The sequence below is a fragment of the Xyrauchen texanus genome, chromosome 34 (assembly GCF_025860055.1).
Source record: "Xyrauchen texanus isolate HMW12.3.18 chromosome 34, RBS_HiC_50CHRs, whole genome shotgun sequence".
Classification (NCBI taxonomy): domain Eukaryota; kingdom Metazoa; phylum Chordata; class Actinopteri; order Cypriniformes; family Catostomidae; genus Xyrauchen; species Xyrauchen texanus.
The window spans coordinates 8,584,886-8,603,471 of NC_068309.1; the positions used below are offsets into that span (position 1 = coordinate 8,584,886).

Here is an 18,586-nt window from a genome sequence, read left to right on the forward strand (position 1 = left end):
AATATATGGTGTGTACACATTTAGTACTTTCGGTTTGATTCATTGCATGCATTGTAAGGATTAACTGTGATATTAAAGGATTAGTTCACCCAAAAATTATAATTCTCTCATTATTTTCTCACATTTAAGCCATCCCAGATGTGCATGTCTTTCCTTCTTGAGCAGAACCAAAATGAACATATTTATAAGCACTTTTCAGCTCTGTTTGTCCATAGAATTAAAGCAAATGGGTGCCATGACGCTGCTGGATGTTTGACAGTCCAAAAGGCATATTTATCCACAGAACCGAACAGAACAACTAGATAATACTGTGATGTAATTTAGAACTGCAAAACTTTGTCATTGTTCTAATTTCTGCCATTCTCATCCTCATCCTCTAAAATATTCATGTGTGATGAATACTTTTACATGTTTATTATATTGTGAATTCTTGATAGGAGCAGTTTAAAAACCCTAGTGGATTTGCATATGAGGATATGCAATTGTTTCAATATACCCCGCACTTAGTGAGTATTCAAAGTCTAATAATCCTTATTGTTGAATACAAATTGTGAATACTACACACTCACACACACACACACACACAAACCCTCCTGTCATGTTAATCAGAACAGACAGTGAAAAGGTTCAGTCCTAATATATGAATACCTCATGACTAAGAACTGCATTTGAGGGGAATGAATGGAAATCCTGACCATTTCTAAAGATAATTTTTCATCTTTCCACAGCAGCCACTGACATTCCCTTTCTGTACCTCTATACATTCTCTATCTTTCAGTCTTTATTCCACTGTCACTATGTCTCGCTATTTCTAAGAAAGAGGAGAAAGAAGCAAAGCAAATCAAGGATACCATTCATGCTACAGTCTAAGGCCAGAAGCATACTTTACACAAGTATGAAATACAGACTCAAGTGCTTGGCCAACGCATTGCCAACGTGCGGCCTGGTTGAACATACTTAACATGTGTTCTTGCGTTACTTTGGCGGTAACAGACATCTGTACGATAGAGTAACCATAACAAATTTGCGTGATAAAACAGAATGGCTCAGCTATCACAGTAGTTGACTTGAAAGAGAAAATTAGAAATGGGTTCTATAGAAATGAGACCACAGTAAGTGTGAATGGTGAGCTTTTAAATTTCAGTGTAAAAAATTGCAGACGGCAGCCCAAAAATGCACCAGAGTTTAAGAGGTTAATCTTAAATATCATTTTTCTGCCCATTTGGTCTTTATATGCAGCTCAACAATTAAAGGTTAAATGTGTAATTTAAAACAGAATACAGAGCAACATAAAATACCATACATTGTTCCATAGCTAAATAGATACATTTTTAACGATATAAAGACAGACCTACCATGAGCGCCAAGGTTGTTAATCAATGGTATAAGCTTTTGTTGAAGCCATCAGTCCATGTTATTTTGACTACAAAAAATGTGTTTAAAATCCAAATTCCTGGTGAACAACTACAATACCCATGATCCTGAAAAGAAAGATCCACCAATCAGATATCGTGGCCAACAAAACCTGCGCTGTAGCATCTGCTCACTCGCATGACATACTGTGAATGACGCAATAAAGTTGGTCTATAATGTTATAATGAATTATATTGTTTTGGTACTTAATCAATACTTTTATATTTTTCCACCGTTTTTTATTTGATTACGTAATTCGCAATGCTTCATGGGATTGTAGTTCATGCCCTCATGAATCCACCTTGGACCTGGTTGGTTTGGTTCATGGCTTACAACGCTCATATTATTGTTTTTTATGAATTTTTTTTTAAAATGTATGGGATATTATTACACTTGGATATTATAGTGGTGTTTCCTAAGGCAATTATCACTATTTTACTAAACAAAAGAGAGAATGGAAAAACGATCGCTTTTAACAAATGGTAACTCATCACAAAATCACTCAAAAGCCCGGTGGTAAATGGCAATAGATCTTTTATTTTTTGTCTATATTTTAAAGGTTTATTATTTACAAAGAAACAACATAAAACAAATGAAAATCAAATAATTTTTGACAAACACTGTTTGTCTGCATATAGGAGAAAGAAAGTATGCATTTACCTTTCTTTATTCTGGATCAAGTATCTAATTGTTCATGTTTTGTTATATATTTATGTAGTGTTGTATGAGCCCCCAGCCCCTTTTCTTTTTCTTTTTATTGTTGGTGTACATGAATAAGCATAAAATAAAAAAAAAACATCAGCTAAAATGAAGAATAGCTTGATGCCTGTTCTAGAATCATCCATCTTTGAAATCTTGCATGACATCATAGAACATATCAAACAAAATAATTTCACCTGAATCGTGGAATCCCTTTATTTAGAAGTCGCTCCTCTGTTCCCTTTGCATTACTCAATTTCCATCACATGAACGCAAGTGCGTGGTAAAAAAAAAAAAAACATACAGAAATATGTGCTGGTTTTCCTAAACATCTCGACAAAAAATGTCTGCATTATTTATTTCAATGTATTGTTGTATGAACGTCTCCATGACAACTCACTCCAGAATTCAAACAGTGTCTACAGCTGAGAGGGAAAAGCACTATAACATGGGAAGCATTCCCCTCCAAAGGCAAGTACAGTATTAAAAAATAGCAGAGTACCCCTGACCGTCCTATCTGTACACTAGTTTTTATACACAATGGCATAGCAGGAGATAAAGGAATAGTTCACCCAAAAATGAAAATTCTGTTATAATTTATTCACCCTTTCTGTTTTTCTCCACCCCGTAGACAAAAAAGAGGGTTTTGTGCTGCTCTTTTCAATACAATTAAAGTGAATGGGGTACTGAGTTTCACAGCTTCATGTCAAATATGTATGGAAAACAGCAACATTCTGCTAAACTTCTTTTGTGTTCTACGGAAGACAGAAACACATACAGGTTTTGGTTGACATAGGGTGAGTATATGATTGCAGAATTTTTATGATTTACTGAACTACCCCTCTAAGTGCTTTTTGTTGTATTTTAAAACACAGTACCTCCTGTGGGTCCCAAAAAACAGGGGCCAGAGAATGTGATTCTAAATGATACAGTAACCCCTTTATTAATCCCACTACTATGTATGTTTCATTTGCTTCTATATTTCTCTCTCACTCTCTTTAAACTGAAAGTGCAATTCACAACTGTTTCACTTTGGCCAGTTTCATTATACTAAAGTGAACAACATGGTTGTAAAGTCAGTTACAACCTTTCAGCATCATTTTTCACACGTTTAACCGTTCCAGATTTATCATCATTTCTGCTGATACTGCTTGTTTGATAAATGTGAATATATATATATATATATATATATATATATATATATATATATATTATTATTATTATTTGTATTATTTCACTAGTATGTTTTCACAGATGCTTTGCCGTACAGCACAGCTAGCTGTTTTTTAAACTCTGATGCATTTGGCCATTTTCATTGCTTTTGTTCTTTGAGAACATCGAACAAACATGTATACACTTGTCTCCATACACGTGTGCACAAGTGCATGCGCACACGAGACGCTCATAAAATGAACAGGATGAAACATGGCTATAGTTTAGGCACAAATACTTAAGAATGTCCTTTTCGTAAAAAGTCAATGTTTCTGATATGCACAAATAACGTCTAGGCAGACAATAAACAAACAAACAAACAAACAAACAAAAAGTAAAACAATCTCACAATACATTTAAACGTCAACATTTTTAAATAGTTTCTCTTTTAAGTACTTGTGACAATGCATGCGTTTATGGTCGGCTGTATGGGAATTGCACTGGTACATTACTGACACAAGTGGGTTTCTGGAGTATTCTAGTATTTAAAAAATTGTGCAAGGGGCTTTTAGACTTTGCATATGTCCGGTCCAAAGTTTATTCAATAACATCGAAAGGTATTAAAATGAAAGAAAAGTCACATGAGCAAGAGTGCTTTTTTTCTGCATATTAGCATTGCTGTGATTCGGCCAATGGAATCACGGTCGTGCTTATATTCAGTATAATATCACGACTGTGAATGCAATACTGCAATATCAAGCAGAAGTTGATATTGTGTAACTTACATTTTAGACACAATATGGCTAGTTGTTTTGTCTATTTTTGCTCCTCTAATGAAAATAGTTTCAATTGAAGCCAAAGTAGGATCAACCTTTGCATGTCGCACTCTTGGAATGCCAATTATCCAATCAGATTAGAGGACTGCAACTAACTGATGTATAAGAATAAATTAAAACCGGACATAGGAGTAAAAAACGAGTCAAAGCTACAATTCACCCCTTGTCAAATCCATTTGACCCCATTGTTACATGGCTGACGTGGTATTTTAAAGTCTCAAGCCCCAGAATAAATGGACATACGGGTGAGATAGAAACCTTAATGCAAATTAGCTTCTGTTTTTGTTTTTTAAATGTCTTCATATATCTTCTCATCCTCTCTGATATGTTATTGGATATGGAAAAAGAATAATTACTCTTGAAGAAAAGGCCAGAAGGAATAATGTCTGCAGGCCATTTAGGTAATTATGATGTGTTTGCAGTACAATCAGTTTATCGATTTTTATGTTGCATAACTTTGACTTTAAAGCCAAAGAGTGCCATTTCTGTTCTACTAACACCTCCAAATGGAATTACAAAACGAATGGCCACTGGTTGGATAAACAGATAGTCCCGCCCCCAAACTTATGCCATTGGTTGGTTAGAATTCTCAAACAGAATTTTAAGCAATGTTTTGAACATGCCACAGTGTTTGCACTTTTTGGGGAAAGCAATCTACAAATGGCTTACTTATAGCTGTTTTTGCATATTATACTGGGATAGGAGAAAATAGCTATTTTAATAACAACAAATGACTCACTTCAGCTTTAAGGTCGACATACTTTTTTAAACTAGAAACAAAGGTAAGGTAAAGCTCAAGCATTTGATTCAAAATAAAGAGTAAGTTTTAATTTTTTTTCACAGTATTAAAAACCATTTTAAATGCAAAACAAGAACAATACTTGTATATTATGAAGCATTGCACCGAGCTGCCGTAGTCTTGATTCTTGTGTATATCCATTAATAATATCCATTAATGGGAACACCATTAAAGTGAAACTATAAAGCGCAGATGGATTTGATTTTTCTGTACGCACACATCCATTGGCTGCCTTGTGTTATGACCAGCAAATGATCAAATAATACATCTGATTCCCATTTAGGGATTACAAAACATAAATGATGATGTAACATTGGTGAAATGCATTAAGCTTTGCAGATGATGCATTAATCCCCTCCCCCAACACGTTTTCGTGCCACTGTAATCTCTTTTACCTTTATATTCGAAAAGCTTTGTTTAGGGACATTTTTTGAAAGTATAGATATTGTCCCTAGTCCTAACTACAGTGTAATGCTACTATTTGCATTAAGGTTTTCTTATCTCTAATGATTGTTTCTGATGGTTGTAGTCACATATTACCATATGAATATATATATATGCATATATATATATAGGCATTACACCTAGGCTGCTGACAGAGATAAGACATTGCCATGTTTGAGAATGCACCACACATTACTTTGTAAATACTAGATCTACAAAACTATGTACAACACACGTATAGGTAATCTTTATATCACAGTCTATTGCATAATGGTGATAATCTTTAGTTTTATAAATATTGTAAATGTACAGTCTTTAAGTGACATTTCATAATGTCCATCACGGTCTGAAATTAAATATAGAAAATAAAACCATCCGACTCCACCATGCACCCTTCTTTAAAATAAAATAAAATACAATTAATAATAAACAAAAATAACACAAAAATGAACACGATGCAATAACTGCACAACACAAATTATTGCAGACACCTCGATTTGTTACTCAGAGCATTTTTCGATATTTTTTCCCCTACAGGTAAGGTTTTATAGATGTGCTTTTAAAACAACTCTGTATTTCCCAGGTTCAACTGTGCAAACATTTCCCACATTGATTCCAATAGCTGCTGAATGCTTGACATTTGTCGTGTTCTCAACGCAAAAAAAACAAAAACAGAAAATACAATTTTAAAACATCATTCCCAGACACATTGCCTTTCTATACCAAAAATGATGATTCCAAACCATAAGAAAAATGAACAGAATAGAACATCTTCCAAAACATTATAGTCACATATGTTTGAGAGGAAGACTTGAGTTTATCCTAGAGTTTTTCCAATATGGTCAATGCCAAATATTCTAGTTGGATTTGCACATATATATTTGTATAATATACATTCTTAAGTTGAAGGGGAATTGTGTCTAAAATATTGTACAAGGAAATTCTGTACAGGATAGCTATGAGGATCTTTTTTTTTTCAGAGGAAGTTGGAGAAAGAAAAAATACTTGAGTCTTTTCCCCCATTTTTTTTGTATATACATAAAAACCAATTCAAATATTTTTTTAAAAATAAACAAGAAAAAAGGTAAAATGGGATCATAAATTCGATGCAAATCGCATCTTGTCTTGTTCCGTCTCTGTACTGCTTAAGACTGACTCTCTTCTGGAGCCAGTGGAATCCCTGTGCTGGCCACTAGAAGGCGCTGCACGCACTGGCGGTAACGCGCCCGATGACATCTGTCGGAAAAGGGCGACCCTCTGTGGAACGTTGGTGCGGATTCCACTTTGCAGTGCGGAGCCTGGGGCCTGGACACCTGCCGTGGATCCCATGGGTGGAGGAATGGATGCGAGTGATTCGCCCGATGTGGGGTGCGCCCGGGCAACCAATGAGGCCTCGTGGGGGAGTGAAGGCTGAGAGGCAGAGAGATGGCGTATGTCCCGGCTCAGGCTTCCTGACTGGAGAGCATGTGTGCTCTTGTGGACTTCGCTCCTTTGAGGAGATGCCCCTTGTGATGGCTGTGGCTGTTGTTGCTGCTGTTGCAGTTGTTGTTGGGGTATGGAAACAGGCGAGGACTGCTGGGGTAAAGGCTGCTGTACAAGGGACAGTTGGGAAGCTGTCGGTGATCCGTATTGAAATGTCCGGCTAGCTATAGGGGTCTGAACCGGGGGACTGCATACAGATGTGGTAAAAGAGCATGGGGACATGATCGCCGATGGTGGCTGGTGCAAGGGAGTAGGGGGATTCGGGAAAGAGGTGTTGAGGTTCCCGTGCGATACGCTTGCTGCCGAAAACGTGACACCTTGGGAGGATGGCACACGGCCGGACTGGTTGATGGTTGCAGAGGTGCTGTAGCTCAATGGGGCGGCCTGTTGCTGTAATTGGTTGCTCCCAAGAATAGCAGTTGCTGTAGTGAATGGTGGCTGGGCAGGAGAGTTAATGATGGAGTTTCCAGACATCGGCGTGGAATTCATCCCCGTGACTGACAGCTTCCGATCTACCATCATCACCATCTCCCTGTCCTGTCGGATTATCTGCTTCAGCAGCTCGTTCTCCTGTGTGTTGAAAACGCCAGCATTCAGATCCTTCTGGAATTTCTGGAGCAGGAGCGAGTTCTTCTTCCCTGTTTGGGTGCAAAACCGAAAGAAAGTCAATCTTTAGCTGGGGTTGAGTGAATAGCACAGCATTTATACAATTTAGCATCAAAAGCGTCAACAAAACATGTTTAACAATGAGAGGAAGGGCAAAAAAATAACACAAATGTGGAAGGGTTAACTAGTCATTCTGTCTATTAGGTAGGATTGATGGGTTGAGATGTTGGCTTTTACAGCTGTGGTGCTTACCTCATTTAATCTTAATTTGCATAGATTTCTTTCTACTTTTTCTATGACAAATACACAGTTTTTAAGTCTAAAACATCACATCACATACTATACCACAACCGTTCCATTACAGGGACTACACACTTAAAGTATGACTCATTTTCATGAAGTTATAATGTTTTAATAGGATCCAAAGTTTATGGCATTAAACAGAAATATAGTAAGCCACTACACTAAATAAAATAATGTAGTGTACAACATGTATATCAGCAGCCAATAGTTCTCTAAGTGTCTTGTCTGATATTTCTATATATTTTAATGACCTGATTATCTGTAATAGTTTAAAGAATGAGGATAGATGTTAAAATCCAAAGCTCAAGTTTGAAAAGTACCTTATAGCTTTTCATTTTAAAAAAAGAATGGAACTAACAACAAACACTGATAGCTAACAAAATGCACATATTGACTAGTAGCTTTTAATGTTAAAAAAGAAAGGAACAAACTGTTATAACTAAGAAAATGCAGAATGTATTCTTAACTTGATGTGAAATGTGTTTGGGCCTGCATATATTTGTGTCTTCTCTCAAACGATTCCTTATTTTGTATGGCCTAGCCTGAAAAGCTAAGCTAAACTACGTCTCTGTGTTGATGGCCTACATATGATGCATTTAATATAAAAATAGAATCACTGATCATTGCGAAAATGGTCCTTTATTACTGGGTTTCTGTGAGATCAATGCTCTCTTCCATAAAGTTGGGACTAATGATGACAAAAATCAAATGATTGATCTGCTAACGCTTGTAAAGAGTGCTAGCAGAATGATTAGCTATGGCCGATAGTTAGGGTTTCCTAATTTGAATTGAAATTGACTTCAGTGTGCAAAATGATTTAGGTCTGTTCAGTCCTTCTACCCAAGTCACTATTTTGCCTCTATCATAAATGGGGGATGTATCGATTTTTCAGAGAACCTCTTCTAGTACTGCCCTTTTGTACAAAATAGCTGAGCAGAATTCTGCTTTTACATTAGTTGACTGAGTAAGGTTCTTGTGAGCTGAAGGCATAAAGTGATAAGCTATCAATCACCCAGCCATAGCCTGGCGTGAATCGGGTAGGACGCATGCTTTAAAGTCTTTACCATTCAAGGTGAAAGCATAGTTTTAGGATCCAGCTGCTATGGGACATATAACATTTTACTGTCAAGCAGCCTGTAGTGTTAAAAGCAGAATATAAACGTGGACTCTCTTTAATTAGTTAACAATTAGGATATTATAGCATTTTGTCTTAACAGATAAACAATTGAAAAAAAAAAAAATATTAACCCTTTGTACTTTGTATTGGGGGACTAATTTACCAAATGTGTTGGTCCCTTTGCTACTACTAAGGTGGTGGGAAAAAATTAGCTGGGTGGGGAAAAAAATAAGCAAATGCTTTTGGGTTTTTTCGCAAAACTTTGCGTTCCCCTGAGAATTTTTGCATGCATTTGTATTTGGAACAACCATTTAGTTTGGCCACCATAATTGCTGTCCCTTCATAGTAGCCTGTGGATAGCTGGTTTGGTACATGTCAGTGTCGAATGTTCGACACATAATTGTCACCATCTGCTGGCACCTGATAAATCGCCACATAAACATACGTACATATAAAATAATATTTGATATTTGAGCATACTATATTCAAATTCCATTAGGCCTGTATTTTGGGAAAACATATTACATATATAAACGGTCGTTTTTGAAGCATTTTTAAATATGCAGCATTTTGAATTGCATTAAAATCATATATATATATATATATATATATATATATATATATATATATATATATTTTATTTTTTGCATATGCCATATATCAGATTTACGTATGATGTAATTATGCAATACAGAAAGGAGTCACTGTATCTTCTCACTCTTCTCAGTTTTCAATGAAAAGTAGGCACCAGCACTTGACTTATCTCTCATAAATGCAAAAGCCTACAGAGCATTCAGGTACAGGAATGGATATACAAGAGCACACGTTTTATGAGGGAATGCAAAATAATTTGCGAGAGAACACAACGTTTTACGAGAGAAAACTAAATAATTTGAGAGAAAACACCGTTTTTCGTGGGAAAGCAAAAGTTTTGCGAGTGCAAGCAATTTTCTTGGGGGAACGCAAAGTTTTGCGAGAGAACGCAAAACCATTTGCATATTTTCTTCCCACACTACTAATTTTTTCCCTACCACCTTGGCCCTTTAGGGGCTCCGTACCTTTTTTGTTTTGCAATGAGTCAAGTCAAAATTTTTGATAATTGCTCAATGTCACATTTGTTGCATCATAAAGAATATTCTGGAAACTTTTCAGATTGCAAACGTTCCATGAACAATGCCTCAGAGTAAATGGCAATTAGAAAATAATATGAAATTATATTTAGCATAAAGAAAACAATGCAAATGTATTATTTTCATGACAAATGTTTAATTGTCCTTTTAATTGCTTTGAAAATTAAATTGTCCTAAAAATTGTCCTTATTGTAATGCAAAAATATTTTAATGTTTAATAAAGTCATTGAAATCATCCTGTATGGACAAAATTAGCAAGAATATAATTTAAGAAAACAAATACTACCATATATATATATATTAAACGCATTCAAAATTAACACAATTAATCCTGTCCCCTGGCTGTAATAATTTTCTACCATCAGAGCAAATCAAGCTTGAAGTACAATACCTCCTTCATGTTTTACGAGTCTCGGTCAACAGTTATTGCTGCAACACGCAGCTGTACAGACAAGAAACTACACTTACAGATGGTAGATAGAACAAGATGCTGACGTGTTCTTTCATTCAAACACAGCTGGACAGATCGCATCTCAGAATGCAGGGGTCTTGTGGCCTGTTTTTAAGTTCCAAACTACATTGACATTTTTTGTTATCCTAAAGACGCTGTTTAAGACATGATCAAAGTGAGACACTCCAAAATAAACATCACGCAAAGCCCTTATAATAAGTAACTTCGGACAGATTGACTAATTGAATTACAAAATGGATTGTAGGTCAGTGATAGGCTTATGTTCAACAATATGGAAATAAACAACATATTGCCTAAAGCCACTTTCTGTATTGTCTTATCAAGGCTTTACACTTCTGCCACAATAATTTAATGTATTTGAATTATCAGCATGATTTTATTTATTATATATATTCTAATTATAATTATTTAAATATAATTATTAAGAATTAGCCTCTTTAATCAATATTTATTGAATGATTTTTATTCAAGGGCCTTTCATTGGTTGAGAAAATGTCAAGAGTTCATGTCTGCAAATTCTAGGCAAAGGGTGACTACTTTGAAGAAGCTAAAATATAACATAGTTTTTATTTATTTTGGATTTTGTTTTGAACTTCAGTAGTTCGCAATTTAATTAAATATTGCAGTGAGGATAGAGTAAAAATATGTGGCTTGATGTCCCTGGTGGAGGGCTAGAGGCTTGAGACTTGACCTGAGCTCGAATGCCCCGCTGGACTGGATTAGTATTGATGGAATAGATAGGAGGAGATGGGATGCCAGAAACTCTCAGTGCTACGTAGAGGTAAGCAGCAGTTTATATACTCTTCCTCTGGCTGTGTAATTGTTCAGATTAAATGAACTTGCTACTCCTTTGTTAATAAAACACCATGTGATTTTTTTAAACGAAATAGAAATAAAAATAAATTACAAATTTTAAACTATTATAACCTTGGTACACATCACATTTGAGGTGTAAATGCAAATCCAGTCTTGCATGCATCCCTCCAGCATTGAAGTGCTGCCCCTCACCTGTCAATGAACCGCTGCGCTAAAACAAGTGTTTAAACTTTGCCGTTTACGAGCGGCTTTAAAATGATCTGAAAACGTTCAAAGCGGATACATACACAATCAAGAGAGCTTCACGGATCTTCTTTAGTGTGTCTGATATCAACACAGATGACAAGCACGGACACCTGAAGCTCCTTTAATTCAGGTAATCCACTAAAATAATAGATCATTCCGCTTGACATTGTTTAGATTAAATTTCAACCGCATCTGGGAGTTTCTTTGTCTTTTGTGACTTTGTTGCACTTTATTATCATGCAGTAATGCACTGACACAGTGATTGATGTATGTCGTCATGATCCAAATCACCTCCAAATCAGATCACAAGTGGTCACAGGAGATGCATTTAAGTGACCGGATGTAAACAGCATTATGTCTCACCTGACCACGGATCACCCGAGACGTATCGTAACACCAGGTGGAAACGGGGTCAAAGAGCTCCCTTGAGACTTCTGTAAGGGGTTACAGGCCTGTTGTGTCCTTGCACATCCAAATACACACAATTTCCTTTCTTGCTCTTTGTATCGACAACATCAATAGCGGTAAACATTGGCTGAATGAGTTTGTAAAGAGCCAAACCTGAAATCCATTTTGGCATAGGGAGGGGAGGGGGGAAACTCGTGACTGATTGTCTGATGTTTGGAACCCACACTGAGAAAAATGGCCTTTGCTCATTTATTTTCAAAAGACAAAGGTGATGACGTGTCTACTTGCAGCCACAGTGAATTGTATCCAGTGCAATATAGAGAAGACTATTGTCTACATCTAATCAAATACATACTGTGTTATCTAGAGACTTACATGTCCTCTGAAAAGATGTTTGGAGGGAACACGATTTCTGTGAATGAGGAGTTGATCATAAATATGTTATTCACAGGTTTAAGAACTTTAAAGGGCCAGTGGAGAAGGAGTTCTTCTAGATCAACAACAATCATGACCTCTAGGGGTTTGAACATGTTCTGGAGATGTTTAAATGTGTTATAATGGATCATTTAAGCCCTACAATTTGTGCAAGATCTTCCTGTTGTATGATTGTTTTCAAGTTGCCATTATTTGGTTTCTGTTGAAATATAAAAATGGCATAATCTTATGGTACATTAAAGGAAAAGTTAGCTCAAAATTAAATTAAATATGAAACATGAAATCGTTGTCATTGTTTACTGCTAGCCTCCATACAACAATATTAATCTAAAAGTATACAGTGACCAGGGACTGTCAAAAAGCACAATAAAAGTTACTTAAAATTAGTCCATACAACTCACAATGTCACAACGCTATATTACAAGTCTACTAAAGCCATCCAGTAGCTTTGTGTGAGGCCAAAATGTAAGCTGTTAATTAACAGATAATCAATACCGTTTGCCGTAACTCTCTAATCTCATCCACGCTTCCTCATGTTTAAATTTGGTGTATGCTGCATGGCTACGTGACGCGTGAAAGCTAATGGCATTTGGTGTCTTTGTCAAAACTGGCACAATGAGTCTTGATGTGCCAAGTTTGAATGTGCACTTGCACAATTATACTAAAGGATAACTACAAAAGGTTTTTCACAGAATAACTATTCTTCAGAGAAATCTAATATATGGCTTCCAAAGACTCGAAATGTAGCACATGTGTTATATAGACAATATTAAAGTACTTTGGTATTGCTATCTTTCCCTTATTGTTTTCGTTGTATGAAAACTTCAAAACTTTTCCTGTCGTGTTCCATGGAAGAAAGAAAGTCATCCATTTACATTTCTGCATTTGGCAGACGCTTTTATCCAAAGCGACTTACATTGCACATATTACAGGGACAATTCCCCCAGAGCAACCTGGAGTTAAGTCAAGGACACAATAGTAGTGGCAGTGGGGATCGAACCAGTGACCTTCTGATGACCAGTTATGTGCTTTAGCCAACTACGCCACCACCACTACATGTTTGGAATGACATAAGGGTGAGTAAATGCACTATATGGCCAAAAGTAGGTGGACTGAACTCCCCTACTGATTTTTGAGGTTAGGTGTTTCAGCCACAAAAAATGTCCATGGTTTTAGAACGGGATGTCCAACAAGCTCATATCGGTGTGATAGTCAGGTGTCCACATACTTTTGGCTATATTGTAAATACAGAATTTCCATCTTTGGGTGAACTAATACTTTAAATTTGAACAAAGTTTGAGAAAACAATGGATTTTTGCTACATAATTAGTGTACCCTAAGTTATGAGGAAGAATATTAGATGTCTAGATATGACAGGATTTGGCAAAATAATCATTCTAAGTGTGCCACAACATTTCATTGTGAGCAAGCCTATAAAATAGACATTCTGAATATTGTCTCACAGCATTGATTTCACAGAAACCCACAGTCTCTTTCAGAACAAAGCCTTTTATAAGGCTTGCACGGAGAAAGAGACATTCCGACAAAATGTGCTTGGACATTCAGCAGAACGGAACATTCCATTTAACCTCTAAGCTCAGCGGCCTCCACTGAGACGTATCAATCCTCTCTACTGAATTCTTCCAGGGCTGAATGGGGATATTGGGCTTGATTCCTCTGTGTCTGTGTCATTGAAGATGCCTAATAATCTGAAGTCTGCCTCCCATTTTCTGATTAATGAGTGGAACACGGTGAGGCTTGAATGTGATGCACCATCGAGCTCAAGCACCTAGCCAGGTGGCCATCATGATGTTTGGACTATGGCTATAAATAGGCCGGGAGAAAGCAGCTTATGTTTTAGCCTCAGTCGCTAACAGGAGAAAGCCAGATAAGTAAGCTATTCATGATAATGATTTTATTTTAGTTGCCACTTGTTATATGACAGACATGGAAAACCTGAGAATATAAAATCAATTTAATTTTATAATATTGATAAGCCACGGAAATTAAACAAATGGGGAATTTATTGAATATAAATTTTACTAGTTATTGTTGGATCTAAAATATTTAATTGACAACGCTTTCAAAAATGATTGTATATGTTAACGTTAGTTATAACACAATAGTAAATGAACTAAAAATTAACAATACTGTTCGCATTTATTAATTTTTATTAATGTTAATTTCTACACATACTAATACATTTACCTGAAAAGATGTATAAATTAAGTCTAATACTAACATGAACTGTGAACAATAGTATATTTATATATTAACATTTACCATGGTGAAAAATGCTTTAGAAAATGTGTTCATTGTTAATTATCGAATATATTAACTTATGTTATTGTTATTAAAATGTACTGGAAAAGTCATGGAAATTAAACAAATCTTTAAAAAGTCATGGAAATATTTATTGGACACTATATTTTTATTATCAATAATGCTCAGCTGTAAAATATTTTATTGACTATAATCTGATTCTCTCAAATGATTTGGCAACAATTTAAAATAAAGTTGTATATGTTAACACAATAGTTTACATGAACTAAAAATTAACAATCATTTTACAATATCTGTTCATTTTGGTTAATTTTAATTTATATACTTATATATATATATATATATATATATATATATATATATATATATATATATATATATATATATATATATATATATATATATATATAAATAGTTTTCAAATCATTATCCAGTAATCATGAATGACAGGAAATTCATTGGTCAAAAAGTGTGGGAACCTTGTTAATTTAAAGATATAGACAAATAATGAGTAAACAATCAAAAGAAGTCTTTATGTGTTTAGAAACATCATAATAGCAAGCAGGATCTTTGCAATTATCATTATGGTTATTTTCATGAAATAAAAAAATGATGTAATGCACAAAATTACTCGCCTTGACTTTAACAGTAGCATGCAACCTTGTTTTTACTTACAAATTTTAAGCAACTTTGATTTAACCTTCATTTTGAGGTCCACTGGGTGCACTGAACGCATGCTGGCTGCCTTGAGCCTGTGGGTCATTTCAGATGTGAGGGGGTAAAATCTGGATCGTTACGAGGAATTTACCTGCTGCCTACGGGTCGGCCAGGACACTCTTGAAAACGAGATGAGCTCATCTCAAGAGGGGCTCCTGGTCAAATAATTTTTAAATAAAGATAGATACATCAATTGTACAACATGTCATTCTGGTTAATGCATGGCAAGTTCAGATGTTTTTTTTATTTTTTTATATATATATAATTTTGCTTAGGACGAGACAAGCATTTGCAGTCCAAAAACAGTACATGGAGCATCAATCAAGTCACGGTCCGTATTTTTCCCTTGTATGAGACAAGACCCCTTCTTTTAGTTGGACTAATGTCAAATCACTTCTGACAAAGGAAGTGTTTTGCAAGAGCAACTTGCAATGGCAATCTAGTACAAGCCCGTTCTCCACATGAAAGGACCAATGCACGTTGTGGCTTTGTTTACACTGGCCATCTTGCCATATGACTGACACTCACCAAGTTTAAAGAAAATTTCACCCAAAACTGATAATTTTGTCATTATTTACTCAATCTCATGTTGTTCCAAACACATATGACTTTCTTGCATGGAACATAAAAGACGTTAGGCACAATCACCATTTACTTTCATTGCGACTGTGGCTCAGGTGGTAGAGCGGGTCGACTGCTAATCGCAGGGTTGGCAGTTCGATTCCCGGCCCACATGACTCCACATGCCGAAGTGTCCTTGGGGAAGACACTGAACACCAAGTTGCTCCCAATGGCAGGCTAGCGCCTTGCATGGCAGCTCTGTTGCCATTGGTGTGTGAATGTGAGTGTGGATGGTTGATTGGGACATAGTGTAAAGCGCTTTGGTAACCTCTAAGGTTAAAAAAAAAAGTGCTATATAAGTGCAGACCATTTACCATACTGTGAAAGAGAATTGTGACTAAGTGTGTCATTATGCCTACCTCCTTTTTATGGTAGAAAGAGTCACACAGGTTTGGAACAACACAAGGGCGAGTACCGGTAAATGTTCACAGGAGAACTATGTCTTTAAAGGGTGATAATGTCAATGCCACAAACAGAGATGGGTGTAGATCCTAGTTTAGAATTATGACAGCATTATTAATTCTGTCGTCTGAGCGTTCTATTTGATTTGATTGGCCTGATGACATAAATTCTTATTTATTATTGATTAATTGTGATGTGCATGTCACAGTGGTGTGGGAATATTGATTCAAACCAATCCGATCCAACTTATAGTGCAAGGCAAGTCAATAGTAACATGCCAGGAATTTAGAAAACAAACAAAAGTACGAAAACAAAGAAAAAGGTTTAAAAGAACATTAGAACATATGCTGACTAACTAATAGCATATTAAGGTCTGGATGCAGGCAAGCTGGTGATACATATGAGAAAATAACCCTACGACTATAATGGAACTTAAAGGGGTCATGTCATGCATTTATATTTTATTGAATTATATTCCTTGAGTTTTATTTATAGTGTTATAGTAAAGGTCATAATATAGTATTTCATTACCGTTTTCCACACTGTCTCTGGCCCTCTGTCTGAAACTCTGTCTGTGCTAAATCTCTTTTAATAGACTTCAATATACACGGCCATTGTTATGATTAGCTAACACCTTTGCAGAGCAAATTCCCCCTGCCATAATATGTGTGGAAATGTTTTTTACAAGAATAAAGGAATGAAAACATGCAACCGAATCATTGATATTTATATGCCCCAATTTATGTAAAGCGCACAATTAAGCTACTACAGTTGTTTCACTAAAATGACAATCGAGAATTGAACAAAGGCGCCACACTGTTAGCTTCTGAATACTTAATGTGATAAAATAATGCTATAAAGCTGACAAACGTGACAATTCAATCATTTTACCATTTAAATACAGAAAAATAGCTATCCCAATGCGTTTATTTCGGTAAAAATACTAGATGTTCTGGCTGGTAAACTTATTAGCGAATACATTACATTGTCTTTCTTTGTATTAAAAGCACGATCAGCTCCACATTGGATACCTGATCATGGTTTACTTTTTGATAAAAATGGCTTACTACACAATTATTCCATATCAAACAAACACAGACAGATGAAACATTACAACCAAAAACACAACAACATCTGGGATCCTTACTCGACATCTTATTATTTTCATTGGCTAAAAGCAAACTACAGTAACAATAGTACCACTTTCAGGTTTGAGAGTATGTCAGCCGCTCTCTTTTCATCAATTTACTGTGATGATTATGTATGTTTTGGAGGTTGGAAGATTCAAAGTAGCACTGAATCCTGATGTCACAATGTGGCTGATTTCCAAATGAGTCTTTCCCCTTCTGTCTCTCACTCGATGTTGTGTCGATGTTGTGACACTAGGGGTCTCTCTTGAGCGCCTTGGTTACCTCTTATCTTTGAGAAAAGGCCAATGAGAATTTACGAACAGAATTTGCATGCCCCTCCCCCGGATATACGGAGGGTAGCGTGCGTCTGTTCAGACATTTTTTTCTTCGGAGCCAAGCGCTTGTATTTGAGTAAAACACACTGCTGTTCCTCTCACCTCTAAAAAGCATACGCTGTTGGAGATATGATGCATTTCAGCGGCTTTTCTCTTCTTCTGCACGCGAGTGCAGACTACACCCCTTGGTCCTTCGACAGCCCTCTAAAAAGAGTATATGTTTCTCTAAAAGAATAAGCACATTGATGTTGAACATCTTTTTAAAGGCTCCCAAGCGCTCCTGAGACAGGCAACCTAGGGAGAGACGTCTGCCACGGAGCTGGTGTTTAGACCACTCCATCCCCCGGTGGAGGACCGGGTGGAGAATCTTTTGTTTCCTTTTCTTTGTTTGCAGCACCCCCAATGGGCTGTGGTACCCACATTTTCACAAAAAGAGCAGTTTCCTCACTCCATGGGTCACTTAGCCGGTGCGCACAACCGCCTCGGGACGAAGCAACGCTCCAAGACGTGACGTCTTGCTGCTCCCCCCTGCCGTGAGGCCTCATCTCCAGGTATGTCACACGTGATCGTCCCCTTAGTGCCCCTCGCCCGAAGCTTGGACATGTGGCTTACGCTTTCCAAACCGTCGTGGTGGCTGGCCAGGACCATCCGATTCAGTTCGCCAGACGCCCGCCCCGCTTCAATGGCGTCCACTTCACCTCGGTGCAGGGACATGATAGAGCCTGTCCCTCCAGCCGAGA

General features: G+C 36.5%; 1 protein-coding gene across 2 annotated transcripts in view; it reads right to left on the reverse strand.

The window, feature by feature from the left end:
- Positions 1–3,336: 3,336 nt before the first annotated feature.
- The window catches only part of LOC127627671 (potassium/sodium hyperpolarization-activated cyclic nucleotide-gated channel 1), a 133,725-nt gene continuing 118,475 nt past the window's right edge, over positions 3,337–18,586 (reverse strand). The window contains exons 8-9 of one of the 2 annotated variants that reach the window (XM_052104156.1): positions 15,450–15,513; positions 7,149–7,463 (exon numbers count right to left, since the gene is read on the reverse strand). In XM_052104156.1, coding sequence (XP_051960116.1) covers positions 7,277–7,463; positions 15,450–15,513 — 251 coding nt within the window. In that variant the 3' untranslated portion in view covers positions 7,149–7,276. Of the gene's footprint in view, positions 7,464–15,449; positions 15,514–18,586 lie in introns of both variants that reach the window. The other variant, XM_052104155.1, reaches the window with a different exon arrangement.